General features: G+C 38.4%; 1 protein-coding gene and 1 pseudogene across 2 annotated transcripts in view; both read right to left on the bottom strand.

Annotated features, from left to right (window-relative positions):
- Positions 1–233: 233 nt before the first annotated feature.
- Positions 234–925, bottom strand: LOC148769084 (secreted RxLR effector protein 161 pseudogene; annotated as a pseudogene).
- A 12,416-nt stretch (positions 926–13,341) lies between these two features.
- The window catches only part of LOC105964438 (UDP-glycosyltransferase 75C1), a 34,210-nt gene continuing 32,453 nt past the window's right edge, over positions 13,342–15,098 (bottom strand). Inside the window, exon 2 of one of the 2 annotated variants that reach the window (XM_088820831.1) lies at positions 13,342–14,931. In XM_088820831.1, coding sequence (XP_088676957.1) covers positions 13,519–14,931 — 1,413 coding nt within the window. In that variant the 3' untranslated portion in view covers positions 13,342–13,518. Of the gene's footprint in view, positions 14,938–15,098 lie in introns of those variants that run through there. The other variant, XM_012988945.2, reaches the window with a different exon arrangement.

The following is a 15,098-nucleotide window of genomic DNA, read 5'->3' on the forward strand; positions in this document are numbered from 1 at the left end:
CGTTTAACAATTATAATACATAAGTAAATATCTCAGAACCCTAAAAGATCAATTACAAGTACTTGTAATAACTGTAAGGATTATATCTATGCTTGAACAAGGGACAAAGATATAGAATGCCAAGGTGTTTTATCATTAATACGAGAAAGGATTATTTATTAGAAGACTAAATGGAAAGACCACAGCCACAAGTTGGCTTGTTGGTCACCTACTCTAACAATCTCCCACTTTACCTAAAGCCAACTACCCATAAATCGTAATCCCATCGACTCTCGATGTTTCTCGTGGACCGACCTTGGTAAGGCTTCGTGAAGGGGTCCGCAATGTTCTCTTCTCAGGTGACTCGTTCTACTTTGACTTCACCTCTATCAATGATCTCTCGGATCACGTGATACTTTCTCCGAATATGCTTGGAATTCTGATGAGATCTCGGCTCCTTAGCTTGCGCCACGGCTCCGGTGTTATCTCAGTACAACGGTACTGGATCATTAGCATTAGGAATGACACCCAACTCTTGGATGAGTTTTCTTATCCAAGTCCCTTCTTTTGTAGCTTCGGACGCTGCAATATACTCAGCTTCGGTAGTGGAATCAACCATCGTGCTTTGATTGGAACTCTTCCAACACACGGCACCACCATTAAGCTTGAATATAAATCTCGAGTTTGACTTTGAGTCATCCACATCCGATTGAAAACTAGGGTCGGTAAAGCCCTCTAATTTCAACTCGGCACCCCCATAGACCAAAAATATATCCTTAGTCCTTCGTAAGTACTTGAGGATATCTTTCACAGCCTTCCAGTGAGCTGGACCGGGGTTAAACTAATATCTGCTTGTGAAACTCACAACATACGCAATATCAGGCCTAGTACACAGTATGCCATACATTATGCTTCCTATGGCAGAAGCATAAGGCGTCCTTTTCATCTCATCGGTTTTACTCGGTGTCAAAGGACACATGGATTTTGAGAGACAAACCCCATGGGATATTGGCAAGAATCCCTTTTTGGATACTTCCATGCTAAACCGTTTCATAACGATGTCTATGTACAGGCTTTGGGATAAGCCAAGCATCTTTCTTGCTCTATCTCTATAGATGCGTATTCCTAATACGTAAGATGCTTCTCCCAAATCCTTCATTGAGAAACGTGTGGACAACCAAGCTTTTGTCTGTTGCAACATTCCTATGTCATTCCCAATGAGTAGAATGTCATCGACATAAAGCACCAAAAATATCACTGCCCTCCCAATAACCTTCTTGTATACACAAGGTTCCTCCGGGTTCTTCTCCAAATCAAACTCTTTGATAGTTGAGTCGAACCTTATCTTCCAACTACAGGATGCTTGTTTCAATCCATAAATGGATCACTGGAGTTTGCAAACCTTTTGCTCACTTCCAGAAGATATGAAGCCTTCCGGCTGCGCCATGTAAATTTCTTCCTCAATGTCTCCATTAAGGAAAGCGGTCTTCACATCCATTTGCCATATCTCGTAGTCGTACCACGCAGCTATGGCCAGCAAAATCCTAATGGACTTCAACATCGCAACTGGTGAAAAGGTTTTCTCATACTCAACACCTTGCCTTGAGTGTATCCTTTTGCCACCAATCTAGCTTTATAGGTCGATACCTTTCCATCCAATCCAATTTTCTTCTTATAGATCAACTTGCAGCCTATGGGAACTATTCTCTTAGGTGGATCTACCAAGGTCCATACCTTGTTGGAGTACATGGAGTCTATTTCGGATTTCATGGCAGTTAGTCAATGTCCCATGTCCGCATCCGATACGGCCTCATTGTATGTTCTTGGATCTTGTCCAAGTTCAAGATGATCTTCATCATTTTCGAGGAAGAATAACCTATCAGGCATTTTTCGAACTCTTTCGGATCTGCGTACTCAAGGTTCATGAGGTTTATTAGTGGATTGTTGTACTGGCTCGATTACTTGTTCTTGTGCTTGAACTTCACTTTGCGGTTCTTGAACTACGTCAAGTTCTATCATGATGCATTTTCTATCGGATAGAAACTCCCTTTCTAGAAATGTGACATTACTCGCAACAAACGTCTTTGCTTCCTTGACATAATAGAATTCATTGAGTCCTCGGGATACCCCACAAAGTAGCATATATCGGATTTACTATCCAACTTTTCTCCCACTAACCGCTTCACATAAGCGGGATAGCCCCATATCCTAATATGTTTGATGTTGGGCTTCCGGGAATGCCAAAGTTCGTATGGTGTGGATTTAACTGCTTTAGTGTTAACTCTGTTCTGCAAATACGCGGCAGTGAAAAGTGCGTGGCCCCACAAGTATGCCGGTAAGTTGGTGAACCCCATCATAGGTCGAACCATGTCCAACAAGGTTCTATTCCGACGCTCGGAAACTCCATTTAGTTGAGGAGTTCCAGGTGAAGTCCATTGAGATTGTATTTCATTCTCTTTTAGATAGTCAATGAAGTCGATGGTCAAGTATTCTCCACCATGATCAGATCGCAGTTTCTTAATACTTCGTTCGAGTTGTTTCTCTACTTCGTGTCTAAAATCTTTGAACTTTTCAAATGCTTCAGACTTGTACTTCATCAAGTACACGTACCCATACCTAGAGTAATCGTCGGTAAAGGTAGCGAAGTAGTTATAATCACCCTTCGCACTAACACGTAGTGGACCACATATGGATCAAATCCAAAAGACCTTCGGCCCGCTCCATTTTCCCTTTGTAGGGTGACTTGGTCATTTTTCCTTTAAGGCAGGATTCACAAGTTTGTAGTGATTTCACGTCGTCCAAAGTGAACAATCCTTCACTAACAAAATCGTTCATCTTTCTTATAGAGACATGACCTAATCTAGCTTGCCAAAGTTGGGCGGGGTTTTGATCTATCTCCTTACGTTTTGCTGATATAACATTAATAGGTATTTCACTTGGATTTAGTTCATATAAGTTGTTTAATAGTCGTCCCTTGAAAATAAAATTTTCATTCTTTTGTATAATGCAAATCGAATTTCCAAAAACAAAAGTAAAACCTTCAATATCCAAAACAGGAATAGAAAAAAGTTTTCTAATGAGAGACGTAACAAATAAACAATCGTTCAAAACAATAGTAAAACTATAATCCAAAACATTTAAGTAAATAGTCTCAATGGCTTCAGCAACAACTCTTGTTCCATTACCCATCCTTATGTAGGTCTCACCCGCTCTGAGCTTTCTACTTCTTGTCATTAGCTGCAAATCATTACATAGGTGTGAGCCACAGCCCGTATCTAATTCCCAAGAAGAAGAATTGACAGACAAATTTACGTCAATGAAATACGTACCCTTTTTAGAACATTTGTGCTTTAGGTAAGCCTTGCAGTTGTGGCGCCAATGCCCTTTCTTTCCGCAGTGATGGCAAGCATCATCAGTCTGCTTGCTGACTTTCGCTTTAGGGTCCCCACTACCTTCACCCACTTCGAACTTGCTTTTTGGGAAGGGAACTCTTTCCTTTCTTTTCTTTTGGGAATAACTATTCTTTCCAGAAGTGGCTGCAATGAGAACAAAATTCTCTTTCTTGATGGTAGACTCGAAACTGACTAACATGTTCATTAACTCATCCAAGGGAGGATCAAGTTTGTTCATGTTAAAGTTCACTATGAACGATTCAAATGAACTAGGAAGGGACAACACGATAAAATCCAACGAGAGTTCGGCAGGGAGGGTGACGTCAAGGTTCACTAGCTTTTCAAGGAGAGTGATCATCTTGAGACAGTGCTCATGGACCGAAGCCCCTTCGCGCAGTCTCGCAGTGGTCAACTCCTTTGTAGCAGCGTACCTTAACGCCCTAATATTCTCACTATACATGCTATCGAGATGAGCCTTGTTGTCGAAAGCATGTTTGTGAGACTCATATTTCCTCCAAGCGCGGGCTCCATGGCGGCTATCATGTAGCACCTAACATGAGTGTTGTCTTTCTTCCATGCTTCATAAGTTTGCTTTTCAGCATCGGTCGCAGTGTCGGGTATAGTGGCAGGAAGTCTGTCATTAAGGACATAGAGACGCCCCTCAACGGTGAGCACAAGTTTAAGACCACGTAATCAATCTAGGTAGTTAGGGCCATTGAGTTTATTGTCGATGATTGACATTACGGGAGTCTTAGACATGATTACTTGAGAGGTTAGAGAAGAGGATTATTAGAGATTCGTATTAAATGATTTTCAATTAAATATTTGGAATTTTTTTATTTAATTGTCCTCCAACTAATTTTATCGAGTTCCACTTCGCTCTCGTAGGCAAACGAGAAAACCGATTTTTCTTTAATTGCTTTTAGGTCCAATAGACAAATGTAACATGTAGTTAATCTAGCCCGATTATATTTGCCCAAAGGTAGATCACAATCAATCATATCATTTATATGACCTTAAAGTAATTTTCCTCACACTTGATAATGACCTAAGTTAATCTCGCGAATTTAAAATCTTCGTGTGTCAAGTCTAACCTACCAATCAAAGATGCTCATAGAACTTAATTATACCAAACTAATGCAATCCCTAGTTAATCTAGTCGACCACGTTAATCTAGCAGTACCCTTTCTATGGGTACCTTCATCGTTATGTCAATTGAATTACAGCTTACGTACCTTACTATAGTACTCCCCGCTAACACGGCTTACTGCACTATTGCAAGGGGCTACACATAATTCAACCGTTTGCAGAACGAAAGAAAAATTCAACAGATTGGTTTTTCTTTATAGCTTGAAATAATTCTTAATTAAATTAAGAATGAGGGACTTTTAGAAAAAGTTTTATCTCATTAGAAGGTTTGGATTGGTCAATGTGATTCCTACATCTATGTTCTCTAAAGATATATGGAATCGCATATTGTCCTAAGAGGAACATACGACCTAACTATACAATTAATTATATTAATTAGTTATCGGGTTTTTCAAAATAATTATAGGACTTCAACTAGCATAAATCAATGTAATAATGTTGAGATACTAATAATTAAGTTGAAGTATAATCAATATTATATCTGTGTTTTATTAATTAAGATTAATTTAACAATTTAAATTAATTAATCAATCTAACACCTATTTACTAAGATAGATGATTGTTGAATCGATTATCTAATTGGGTTTAATTGAAAATAATTTTCCAAGAATTAAAATCAATTTATTTTAAGTTTAATTTTAGAAATCTGAAATAATTTTTTTTTTTTTTTTTATTTTTAGTGAACCGGTTCGGCCCGACCGGTCTGACCGGTTCGGACCGAAACGGTCCGGTTTTGACCGGTCCACCTGACCCGAATCAGTGGGTCGGGTCAGTCAGACCGAGAACCGATCTGACCGACCTGAATCCACGTCGATTCGGTCTGTTAGATCGAACAGAACCATCGAACCGGCCGGTTCGATCCGAACAAAATTAAAAACGACATTTTTAATTAAATTTTAGATCCGATTTTCTAATTTTAAACAATTTTAAAGCTGAAAAGAATTCTAAACAATATTTCCAAAATATTTTAAAATTTCGAAAACACCCAATTAAATAATACAACAATCACAATTTTAATAAATCGAACATGAACCAAATTAAGCATAGCATATTAAAACGCAATTAATTGCGCAACGAGCTCTGATACAACTGTTGGGAATCAGGCACGTGTACGCGGTGGAAAAATAATATATGAAAGAAACGGTTTAATTCATATAAACACATGCTCGACTCATATCAAGCAATTAATTGCGTACCTTATTGCTTTCAGCGAAAATTAAAGTACAACATGCGTACAATTAATTCGATAATAAATCACATAGCATGCTCGCAGTAAATCACAAATTCATACAAACATTCAGGTATAGCAATTCACAAAAACTCATACTGCGAATATAAACATGTAAATTAATCTAATTAAATTAAAACTTGATTAAAATTGGATCCGAAAATTACCTCTTGAAGCGTGAGGAAAATTCTCGGATTGAAGCAAACTGCCACGGAAACCAATTCGTGCAGTCAGGGGAAGTTACGACGGTGCAGCGGCGATGGACGCGCTCAACGACGGCGGCACGTGAAATCCACGCGCGGTCTTCGGGCGGCGCGTGGAGGCGCGTACGGCGGTGCTTCGGCGATGGCTTCTCGGCAATTCGACTCATTGGTCTTCCTCTTCTCGGATTTCACCTCGTATACTGAGATCTACTAAATACGTGGCACTAGACATGCAAAATTTAGTCGACGGAAGAAAAAGGCAAAAGGAAAGAAGCTACCAATAGCAATCGACGCGTGAGGCCGATTCCGGCGACGGACGAAGGCGACGGCGGCGGGGGAGAGTGGCCGAGGGTTGTGAGATTGAGCAGCTAGGGTTTTATTGTGTCTTGTCTTTTTTGCAAGACCTATAAATCTTGTATTTATAACATCTTGTATAAAAGCCCTAACAGACTTAAGTTGGACTAGGCCCAACAGCTTAAGTTCGTTAGTCTTTATTCGCTCGTTTCTCACAACTCAATGATCGGAAAATTATAGAGATTATATTTTCGGATTCATTGAAACATCCTCATCATTACGAGTGCCAATTCTTGATTTCCAGTTTCTAAAAGTGGAAACCCTAATTCAGTGGACTTTCTAAATTTGGAAACTTCCCAATTTAGAAAGTTCACTAATATGTTCGCCTATTCTTTTCCTTTTCATCTTTGACCGTTTATTCAAAGAACTCGAGTGAACGAGCAGTGTGACCCTCGATAGTTCAGGTGTAAGCTAGTCGTGGGTCAACAACCCTTTGTGGTTCAAACTCGTCCCTAGAGTTACGATTAAGATGAAGCTCGTTTCAACTGAATCACCCAACTAATCAAGATTGGCTTCTAGCAACTACGCGTCATGATTCCTTAGATAAAAGTGAAGTGCCTGCAAGAACCTTTTGATATAGTTAACGTACAGTACGATCCCTTCGATTTATATGTCCCGATTGAACTAGAGGCATTGGTTCATCGAGACCTCCTTAGTAGTTCGATAATTGTGCGATCGTTCTAAGTGTTGTAATCGGTACGTGCATGACTCAGAGAATCGAATTCCCTAATCATCACTTAGTCAGCTGAGACATAAAGATTACAAACTATGAGAACACACAGGACTTCCAATACTATTCTAGCGAACGAATTCCCGACTACAATGCATAGACCTCTCACTAGATTTCGGATTACACGAACACTGGCCCTTGGGGCGGTCCTCGGTGGAACTCTGGGATAGGTCACGATACAGCTGGTCCTCTAGTGAAGTCACGGTGATGTCTAGGTCTTAACGACTAATGGTCTACAACTATACCATAGAGATCTCTACTCGATCAATGAGAACCACTTAGAGATTTCTAGGGTGGGGAAGTTCAGTGAACTCGTCAACTGACGAGCACCCACTTATGCATGCCGATATCACCATACTGTTTACTGATGAGATGCAGTACACATACACTAAGTGCTAGTCTCTTAATGGGAAAGGCCGATATCCTCATTGGTGGCGTAACCCTTCGACTAGGAACACGTTTAACAGTTATAATACTTAAGTAAATATCTCACGACCCTAAAAGAGTAATTACATGTACTTGTAATAACTGTAAGAACTATATCTATGTTTGAACAAGGGACAAAGATATAGAATGCCAAGGTGTTTTATCATTAATACGAGAAAGGATTATTTATTACAAGAATAAGTGGAGAGACCAGTTGGGTGATGGGGCGGCGGCAAGGATGGTGTCTCTCAGGCTTTAGGAGCCTCTGCTTCTTATCTCCGTCATGTACTTTCCGGCGTCTTCGTTTCCCGGCTTGAACCCGTCGGTAAAGGAGGCGAAGGTGACCCCCTTGGGCAGTCCGGCGGCGATTCTGGCCATGCGCCGCCGTGCGAAGGTGACCTTGATGGCTGATGCCCATGGCGGTCTTGTGCCCCTGCTCCATGATTGTGTGTGTGTGTGTGTGTGTGTGTGAATTTACGTGCGTGTGTGTATGAGAGAAAGAAAGAGAGATTGGTGTTGTGAGTGTGAGAGAGAGATGAGGATTGCAGAATGACTATGCTAATTGCTATATATATAGAAATGAACTGTGGAGAAGTTTGTGGTTGTGATTCTCTTGATTAATGTTTTGGGTAAATTACAATCACCTCCCGAGGTATGATCAAATTACTAAAACTTCCCTCTTATTTGAGTAATTACAACCATCCTTTAACTATAATTCTTCTTACACGTTCACCCATGCGGTTTCAAATTTTGTGGAATCTTCTAGATTATATAAAATATTATCACTTTTATACCTGTTTATCCCATTCGAATCCCACATTTTGAAGCAAGATGATCATAATATGTGTTTTGTTGCTTGTATATATCAGATTGTGGTGCATCAGAAACTGTATTTTTATACAACACTAATACAACTAGAGCACATTCCACGAAATGTACATAATTATGTTGAGTTTGACACCATAATGGTAGATGTGTAAGAAAAAAATATAATTGAGAGGGGTATATTTAATTATCCAAACAAGAGGGGTTCTTTCGTAAATTAACCATAACTTAGGGGTGGTTGTAATTTACCCTAATTTTTTTAATTTAATTTTATGGAGTCAATTCCAATGGAGGTACTAAATGAGTTATCAAACTAAAAATCTTAAAATCAACTTAACTCACAATCGCTAACATTTACTTTTATATAAGCATTTGCAAACACCAACTTATAGCGGATTGCCAGATTATGGATATGAACGTAAGACAAATTTGTCATCTTATTGAGGAAATTTGAGTGGACAATAATAATAGTTTGTCAGATATATGATGCACACACCTGACAGCACATGTGTTAAGGTAAGGTATTCGTAAACTAACTCCTTTTTTTTGTTTTAATTTATTATTTAATTGTTGAGAAATGCAAAATTTTAGCCAGCCGAATTCAGGAATTAATTACTTCAAACATAAAAACAAAAGGATTGTGGGGATGATGAGAGGTTTTGCAGTTTTGCATTGAAATATCATATGTTTTATACTCCATCCGTTCTGTTTTAATTGTCGTTTTTTAGCTTTGCACAAAGATTAAGAATTTCATTAAATATGTCTTGATTTTAGAAAAAATGTATGTTTTTAGACTAAAATGACCTTGTGTTTAATTAATTAGAGAGATAAATTAGTTGAAAAAAAAGTAGTGGAAAGAGTTAATAAGGGTATAAATTGGAAATTAAGTAGTTAACGAAGTGTTGGAAATTTAAAGTGACAGATAATATGGAACAATAAGAATTCTCCAAAGCGACATATATTATGGAATGGAGAGAGTAATTTACACTTTCATCTTCTTTAGAGTATTTACAAGAGTGTAAAATGATTTACATTCTTTTAACGTACAATCTTCATGAGCAAAAATATAATTCCAACAAGCCAATAAAATATTATCATATGTTTTGCTTCTCATGTTTGACATGTCAATGTAAATTACAACAAACCAATAAAATATTAAAATTTGTACAATCTTGTACTTTAATTTGTGGTCATATTTTTGCAATTATATTAAATTATTAATTACTTTATTTATATTTAATATTAATTATACCAAAAGTTAAAAACTTATTATACTAAAAGAAAAAATTAAATTTTACTATTATGTATTTAAAATATTAATATTAAAAAATAAATTTTATCAATTACTATTAAATTAATTTTATTAATTTTAAAAAATATTTTTATATTATTAATTGTAATTAAAAGGTAAACTTCAATAGTCTATTAAATAAATAAAAGTTAAAACTATTTTATATTTCTTACATTAAATTATTAATATCACAACGTACTAATACTAATATTAATATTAACACTAACTTTGAATTATAAAATTAGGAGTAGCATTAATATTAATAATAACATTAGTATTCACATTAGTATATTAGGATTCGTATTAGTATATTATGATTAATATATTATAATTAATATTAGTTTTAGTATTAGCATTAGAGGGTAACGGATTTTCATGTTATGTGGCTACATTTTATTTATTAAATGAAACCATTATATGCTAAAAATTAGCAGATCTTTCGAAAATTAGGAAATTTCATATTTTCTAATTAACCTAGATTAACTGATTTTGAAATTTTGCATACATCCATTATATTAGTAGATTTCCTGAAAATTTGCAGGACTAGTATAAAAGAGTTTAAATATATTTGACGAATTTGGAAATCGTAAATTTGTTCCCTTAATTTTTATTTTGTTTCTTGATATGCATATCATGTCTTTCATTGCTTTATTACTTAAAGTCCTTACAGAAAAACTTATTAGAGATCTCAGAACTAGATTTTTGTGTCAATACTGGTAAGCCCTTTTTTCGTTTTGTTTCACAATTATCGGCTCTTTTTTTACAATTATTTTCCTAATGATGTTTATGATGGAAAATATATGCTAATTTTCTTTATTATTATAAGGTGAAATAAGCGTCACCCGTTTGTTTCCCATTAGTAACTACTGAGTTCTTATCCATTTTCTTAGATATATGGTTTTGGATGTAAAAAAATTCGTAAAGGGGGAAATTCAGTTGTCTTTGTAAGTTACTGAATATGAGATATTGTTGAATTTAATTTCCTTAACAGTAAGTATATCTTATATGTAACACAAATAAAATTATTAATATATCCAAAGACGCTGCTTCATTTGACATTCTCTTGAACACAACAGCTAATTAAATTGAATTTTATTCAACATTAACTTTTATCCACCCCGGCATCGCACGAGTCAAATTACTTTTCGCTCGGGGCGACGGCGGGAGGGAGAGGATTCGGCCGTGTGAGATTCAAGCGGATAGAGTTTATGTAATTTTGTTTTTCAAACGTGGAGTTTGCTATATCATATGATGTTCGGTTTTAGAACTCACCTTAGGAATTTGCAAAGTGAAGTATTGAGTCGTTGAGTGATTTGGGATGTGATTTGAGCCTTATTTGAACTGTTTGAGCCTTTCAAGCCGACCTTTTTATCGAAATTATCCTTACAACCTTGATTTGGGCCTCAGAGAAAAGAAGTTCTTTCTTTTAGCCAATGCGTGTAAGGTAGAATAGATGGAGATTCTTGAAAAAGATTCCTTGGAGTTTGGTTGGAAAATTTGTTACGTTTTTCTTTTTCTCAGAAAAAGAACGAAGAAGAAGAGAACTATGAAGGGAAAAGGAGGACATGCACAAATATTCGAATAAAAACTCGAACCATACCTCAAGAGCAAAAGTGGAGAATTTTGAACTCTTGAGAATCGAGTAGGATAATAAGTCATTAGAGGTGAATAAGCTATACCAAAAACTCAAATCTTCAAATCTCGGCGAAAACACCTCGATTCAAGAAGAAAAAAAAACATCTGCTTAGTGCAACTCTTTATTCAATAATGATAATCGAAAGGAGAAGAGTAGCCACTTATATACCCATATTTTCCACCTTGCACCAAAGAGCCCAACAATTGAAAGCCAAAAAGTCCCAATGATCCCAATAACTCAATTATTCTATATTAGCGGAGTAGAGAAATTTGGTGAGTCTTTGTAGTCTAATATTACTATGGAAGTATAAATTTTCTCTATTTTAGATTACAGATATTGGGTGCTTAACATGATTTTTGGTTCTTGGCAATGGTGTTAACTATCGTTGAATTTTAAGCTTGTAAATTTTTTAGAAGCCCCATGACAATTGCATGTTCTGGAAACATGAAGTTGACCATATTAATGTGATGAGATGATTTATTTATTTATTTCGTTGCTTTGCAAGTTGGTAGTATTGTTTGAGCACAAAAAAAAGTTCAAGTTTGGGGGTGTGTTGAGTTCCTGATACGCGTAAAACCTACATATGAAAAACCACAAGTTTACAGTATCGCGTTTTGTAGAATAGTGAATTCCAGATATCAATCCACAGGGAATTAAGTTCCTAAATTTACCAAGTACCGTAATTATACTATTCTAAACTTTATCTAGACGATCAAGAATGGATGGGATGAATGAAACTAAAAGGAAACAATAAATAAAAACAACAGTCCGCCAGGACAAGGAAGGAATTCCGACGTGTGATGGCTTCTAGGGTAAAATCCACCAGTGTACTATCGATAACGATCTACAAATCCGAATCTATTGTCAATTCTATGTTCGATAACCCAGACACTAAAATACCCTAACCACCGTCTCCAGTGTAGTTAGAGTCTACCCACAGGTCCGACGTCTCCGTTCAGAACCTGATATTAAGAGAGCATTTAGGTCAAGTCCTTAAGAGCTACCCGAGGTGCATCACGTCTCCGTTTCCACAACCCGAGCTATGTTTTCCTAAATCAAACGAGAAATCTTTTCTCGAGTTCATTCCCGTTTAGAATCAATCCAACTGTTGGCCAAACAATAGAAAGCATTTAATACAGCAAAACATAAACAGAATCAAAGAACGACAAATAGATCACATGTCTGGAAATCAAAATCAATATATACAAGGTTTCATTTCCCTAAAAGAAAATGCTCAGTTCATTACAAACATAGCATCAAAATGAAGAACACGAGAAATCATAAACTCAACGTAAAGAAAAGTTTATGAAAAACTCGAGTCGAAACCCTCGTCGAAGCTTCCCGCGAAGAATTGGCGAAAACCGAAGAAGAAGTCGAGAAATAGGTCTTGAGGTTGAAAAATGAAAAAGAGACCTTTTATTTATAGTAAGAAATGAAAGAAAAGTATCTCGTCTCGATTTATGTGCCCAGATCGCGATCTGGGCTTCTTGGATCGCGATCTGGCAACCTCGAAAACTGCGCACCGCCTTCCCAGATCGCGATCCAGGAAGTGCGGATCACGATCTGCCCCAATTTTTCGCTGCTACTGGAATTTGCCACCAGATCGCGATCTGGTGATTCTAGATCGCGATCTCGCCTCTGCATCAAATTTCAAACACTTTTTTCACCATTTTTCATCCCGAATTTGACAATTATGCATTTCAAAAAAGTTGTAGCCCTTGAAGTTGGCTTTCTAAATCCACTTGAATCAACTCAATCGGAGGTCGTATGCGAGAGTTATGCTTGAAATACCAAACACTGTCACAATCCGCGAGAATGCACTTTTGCACGTGTTAGGTTTGATTCTTGGCTTCGCTTCCAAAATCATCTCAAATCGGCAGAAATAGCTTATCTTTACCTAACATATAAATAAAACAAAAACAACATAATATATAAAATTAAAGCCAAAAACTCGGACGAACGAAGACCAAAACTCGAAGAATTGATAAGTGAAAATCATCCAAAATGAACACTTATCAGTTCCTCGATTGCTTACCAAATCAAACTCAAACACAAAACTCGATATAAATGCACACTACTAGCTCGAGCACAACCAGTTGTTCGGGTCAACTCGATTCGATCGTTTACGCCCCAAGGTGTAATATATTCAAAAAACAATACAAATTTTGATGTACTTAAAAAAACTAAACATACCCACACAAAGTTAAACAAGAAAAAGGAAAAGAAATAAAAGGAAGAACTTCAACCCTCACCTAAATTAGCACAAACTAAAGTTCAACAAAAAAAACCTCTCTAGCAAATACACTTAATGTACCCTAAAATAAGGAGCTCCATTTTCCTCAAGAAATGCCTTCAAATTATTACAAGAACTCCCATTCTCATCCATAGCTTCCCTAGCCAAACTCTTCCATTCCCGAGCATTCGCTCTCAACTCCCGACTCCTTTCGCCACCATCCATCACTTCCTCAATGCACCTCTTTATCTCACCACTCTCCACCACCCCATCTCCACCAACTCCTCTCACTCTAACCCCACTCTTCCACACATCTTCTATCAACTTCGCATTCGTCCCTTGATCGGTCCACTGAGGAAAAGCCACCACCGGAACTCCGCTAGACAAGCTCTCCAGAATCGAATTCCACCCGCAGTGCGACACGAAGCAACCTATTGAAAGGTGCGTTAGTACCTCAAGCTGCGAGCACCAAGGTACAATCTTTCCTATCTTTTCGAGCTCATCCAAACAACTCAATTTCTCCTCCTCCTCTTCTTCATTCATCTTATACTCGTTTATTCGTATAACCCATAGAAACGGCCTGTCGGATTCTAAGAGCCCTTTCGCTATCTCCTCCATTTGTGCTTTCGGTAGCTTCAAAATGCTGCCGAAAGACACGTAAACAACCGACGATTCGGGCTTGGAGTTGAGCCATAGCTCGACGTTGTTGTCATCGGATTTTTCGAAAAGATCACCGCGGAATGACTTGTCTGAAGGGGCGGAAGGAATCAACGGCCCCACTCCGATTAGCTCGTAGTTGTCGATGGATTTGAGCGCGTGGGGCTCCAGCGCGTCGAAGGTGTTGACCAGGACTTTGGGTTTCAATTTTTCGGCGTCTAGTGTTTCGAGCTGCTCCTTAAAACTCGGAAGTGTGTACTTGTCGGAGCTCGACGGAAGTATGAACGACGGAAGGTCTCGTTTGGAAAAATTAAGGGCGGGAATTCCCGGGAATTGGATTTGCCACGTCGGATCGTCCGAGTTTGTTGCAATTTCGTCTCCGTAGACGTTGAAGTAGTAGTAGTATATGTTGAGGACGGTGGCGGGTTGGATCCAGAGGAGGGCGCTCGGGACGTGGAACTCACGCGCCACCTCTGGCGCCCACGGGAGGAGGAGGGTGTACACCAGTTGGGTGACGGGGCGGCCCTGCTCGGCGGCGGCGAGGATGGTGTCTCTCAGGCTTTGGGAGCCTCTGCTTCTAATCTCCGTCATGTACTTTCCGGCGTCGTCGTTTCCGGGATTGAACCCGTCGTCGTACCCGTCGGAGAAGGCGGCGAAGGTGACCCCCTTGGGCAGTCCGGCGGCGGTTCTGGACATGCGCCGCCGTGCGTAGAGGCTGGTGGCGAAGGTGACCTTGATGCCCATGGCGGTCAGCCTCTTGGCGAACTGAAGGGATGGGTTGATGTGGCCTTGTGCCGGAAATGTTACTAACAGCACGTGCCGGCGCTGCTCCATGATTGTGTGTGTGTGTGTGTGTGAATTTACGTGCGTGTGTGTGTGAGAGAAAGAAAGAGAGATTCTAGTGGGTGTTGTGTGTGTGAGAGAGAGATGCTAATTTCTATATATAGAAAGGAATTGTGGAAGTTTGTGGTTGAGATTGGCGCTGATTCTAGTAA

Source organism: Erythranthe guttata, chromosome 7 (assembly GCF_056151865.1).
Source record: "Erythranthe guttata isolate IM_541 chromosome 7, IM_541, whole genome shotgun sequence".
NCBI classification, from domain to species: domain Eukaryota; kingdom Viridiplantae; phylum Streptophyta; class Magnoliopsida; order Lamiales; family Phrymaceae; genus Erythranthe; species Erythranthe guttata.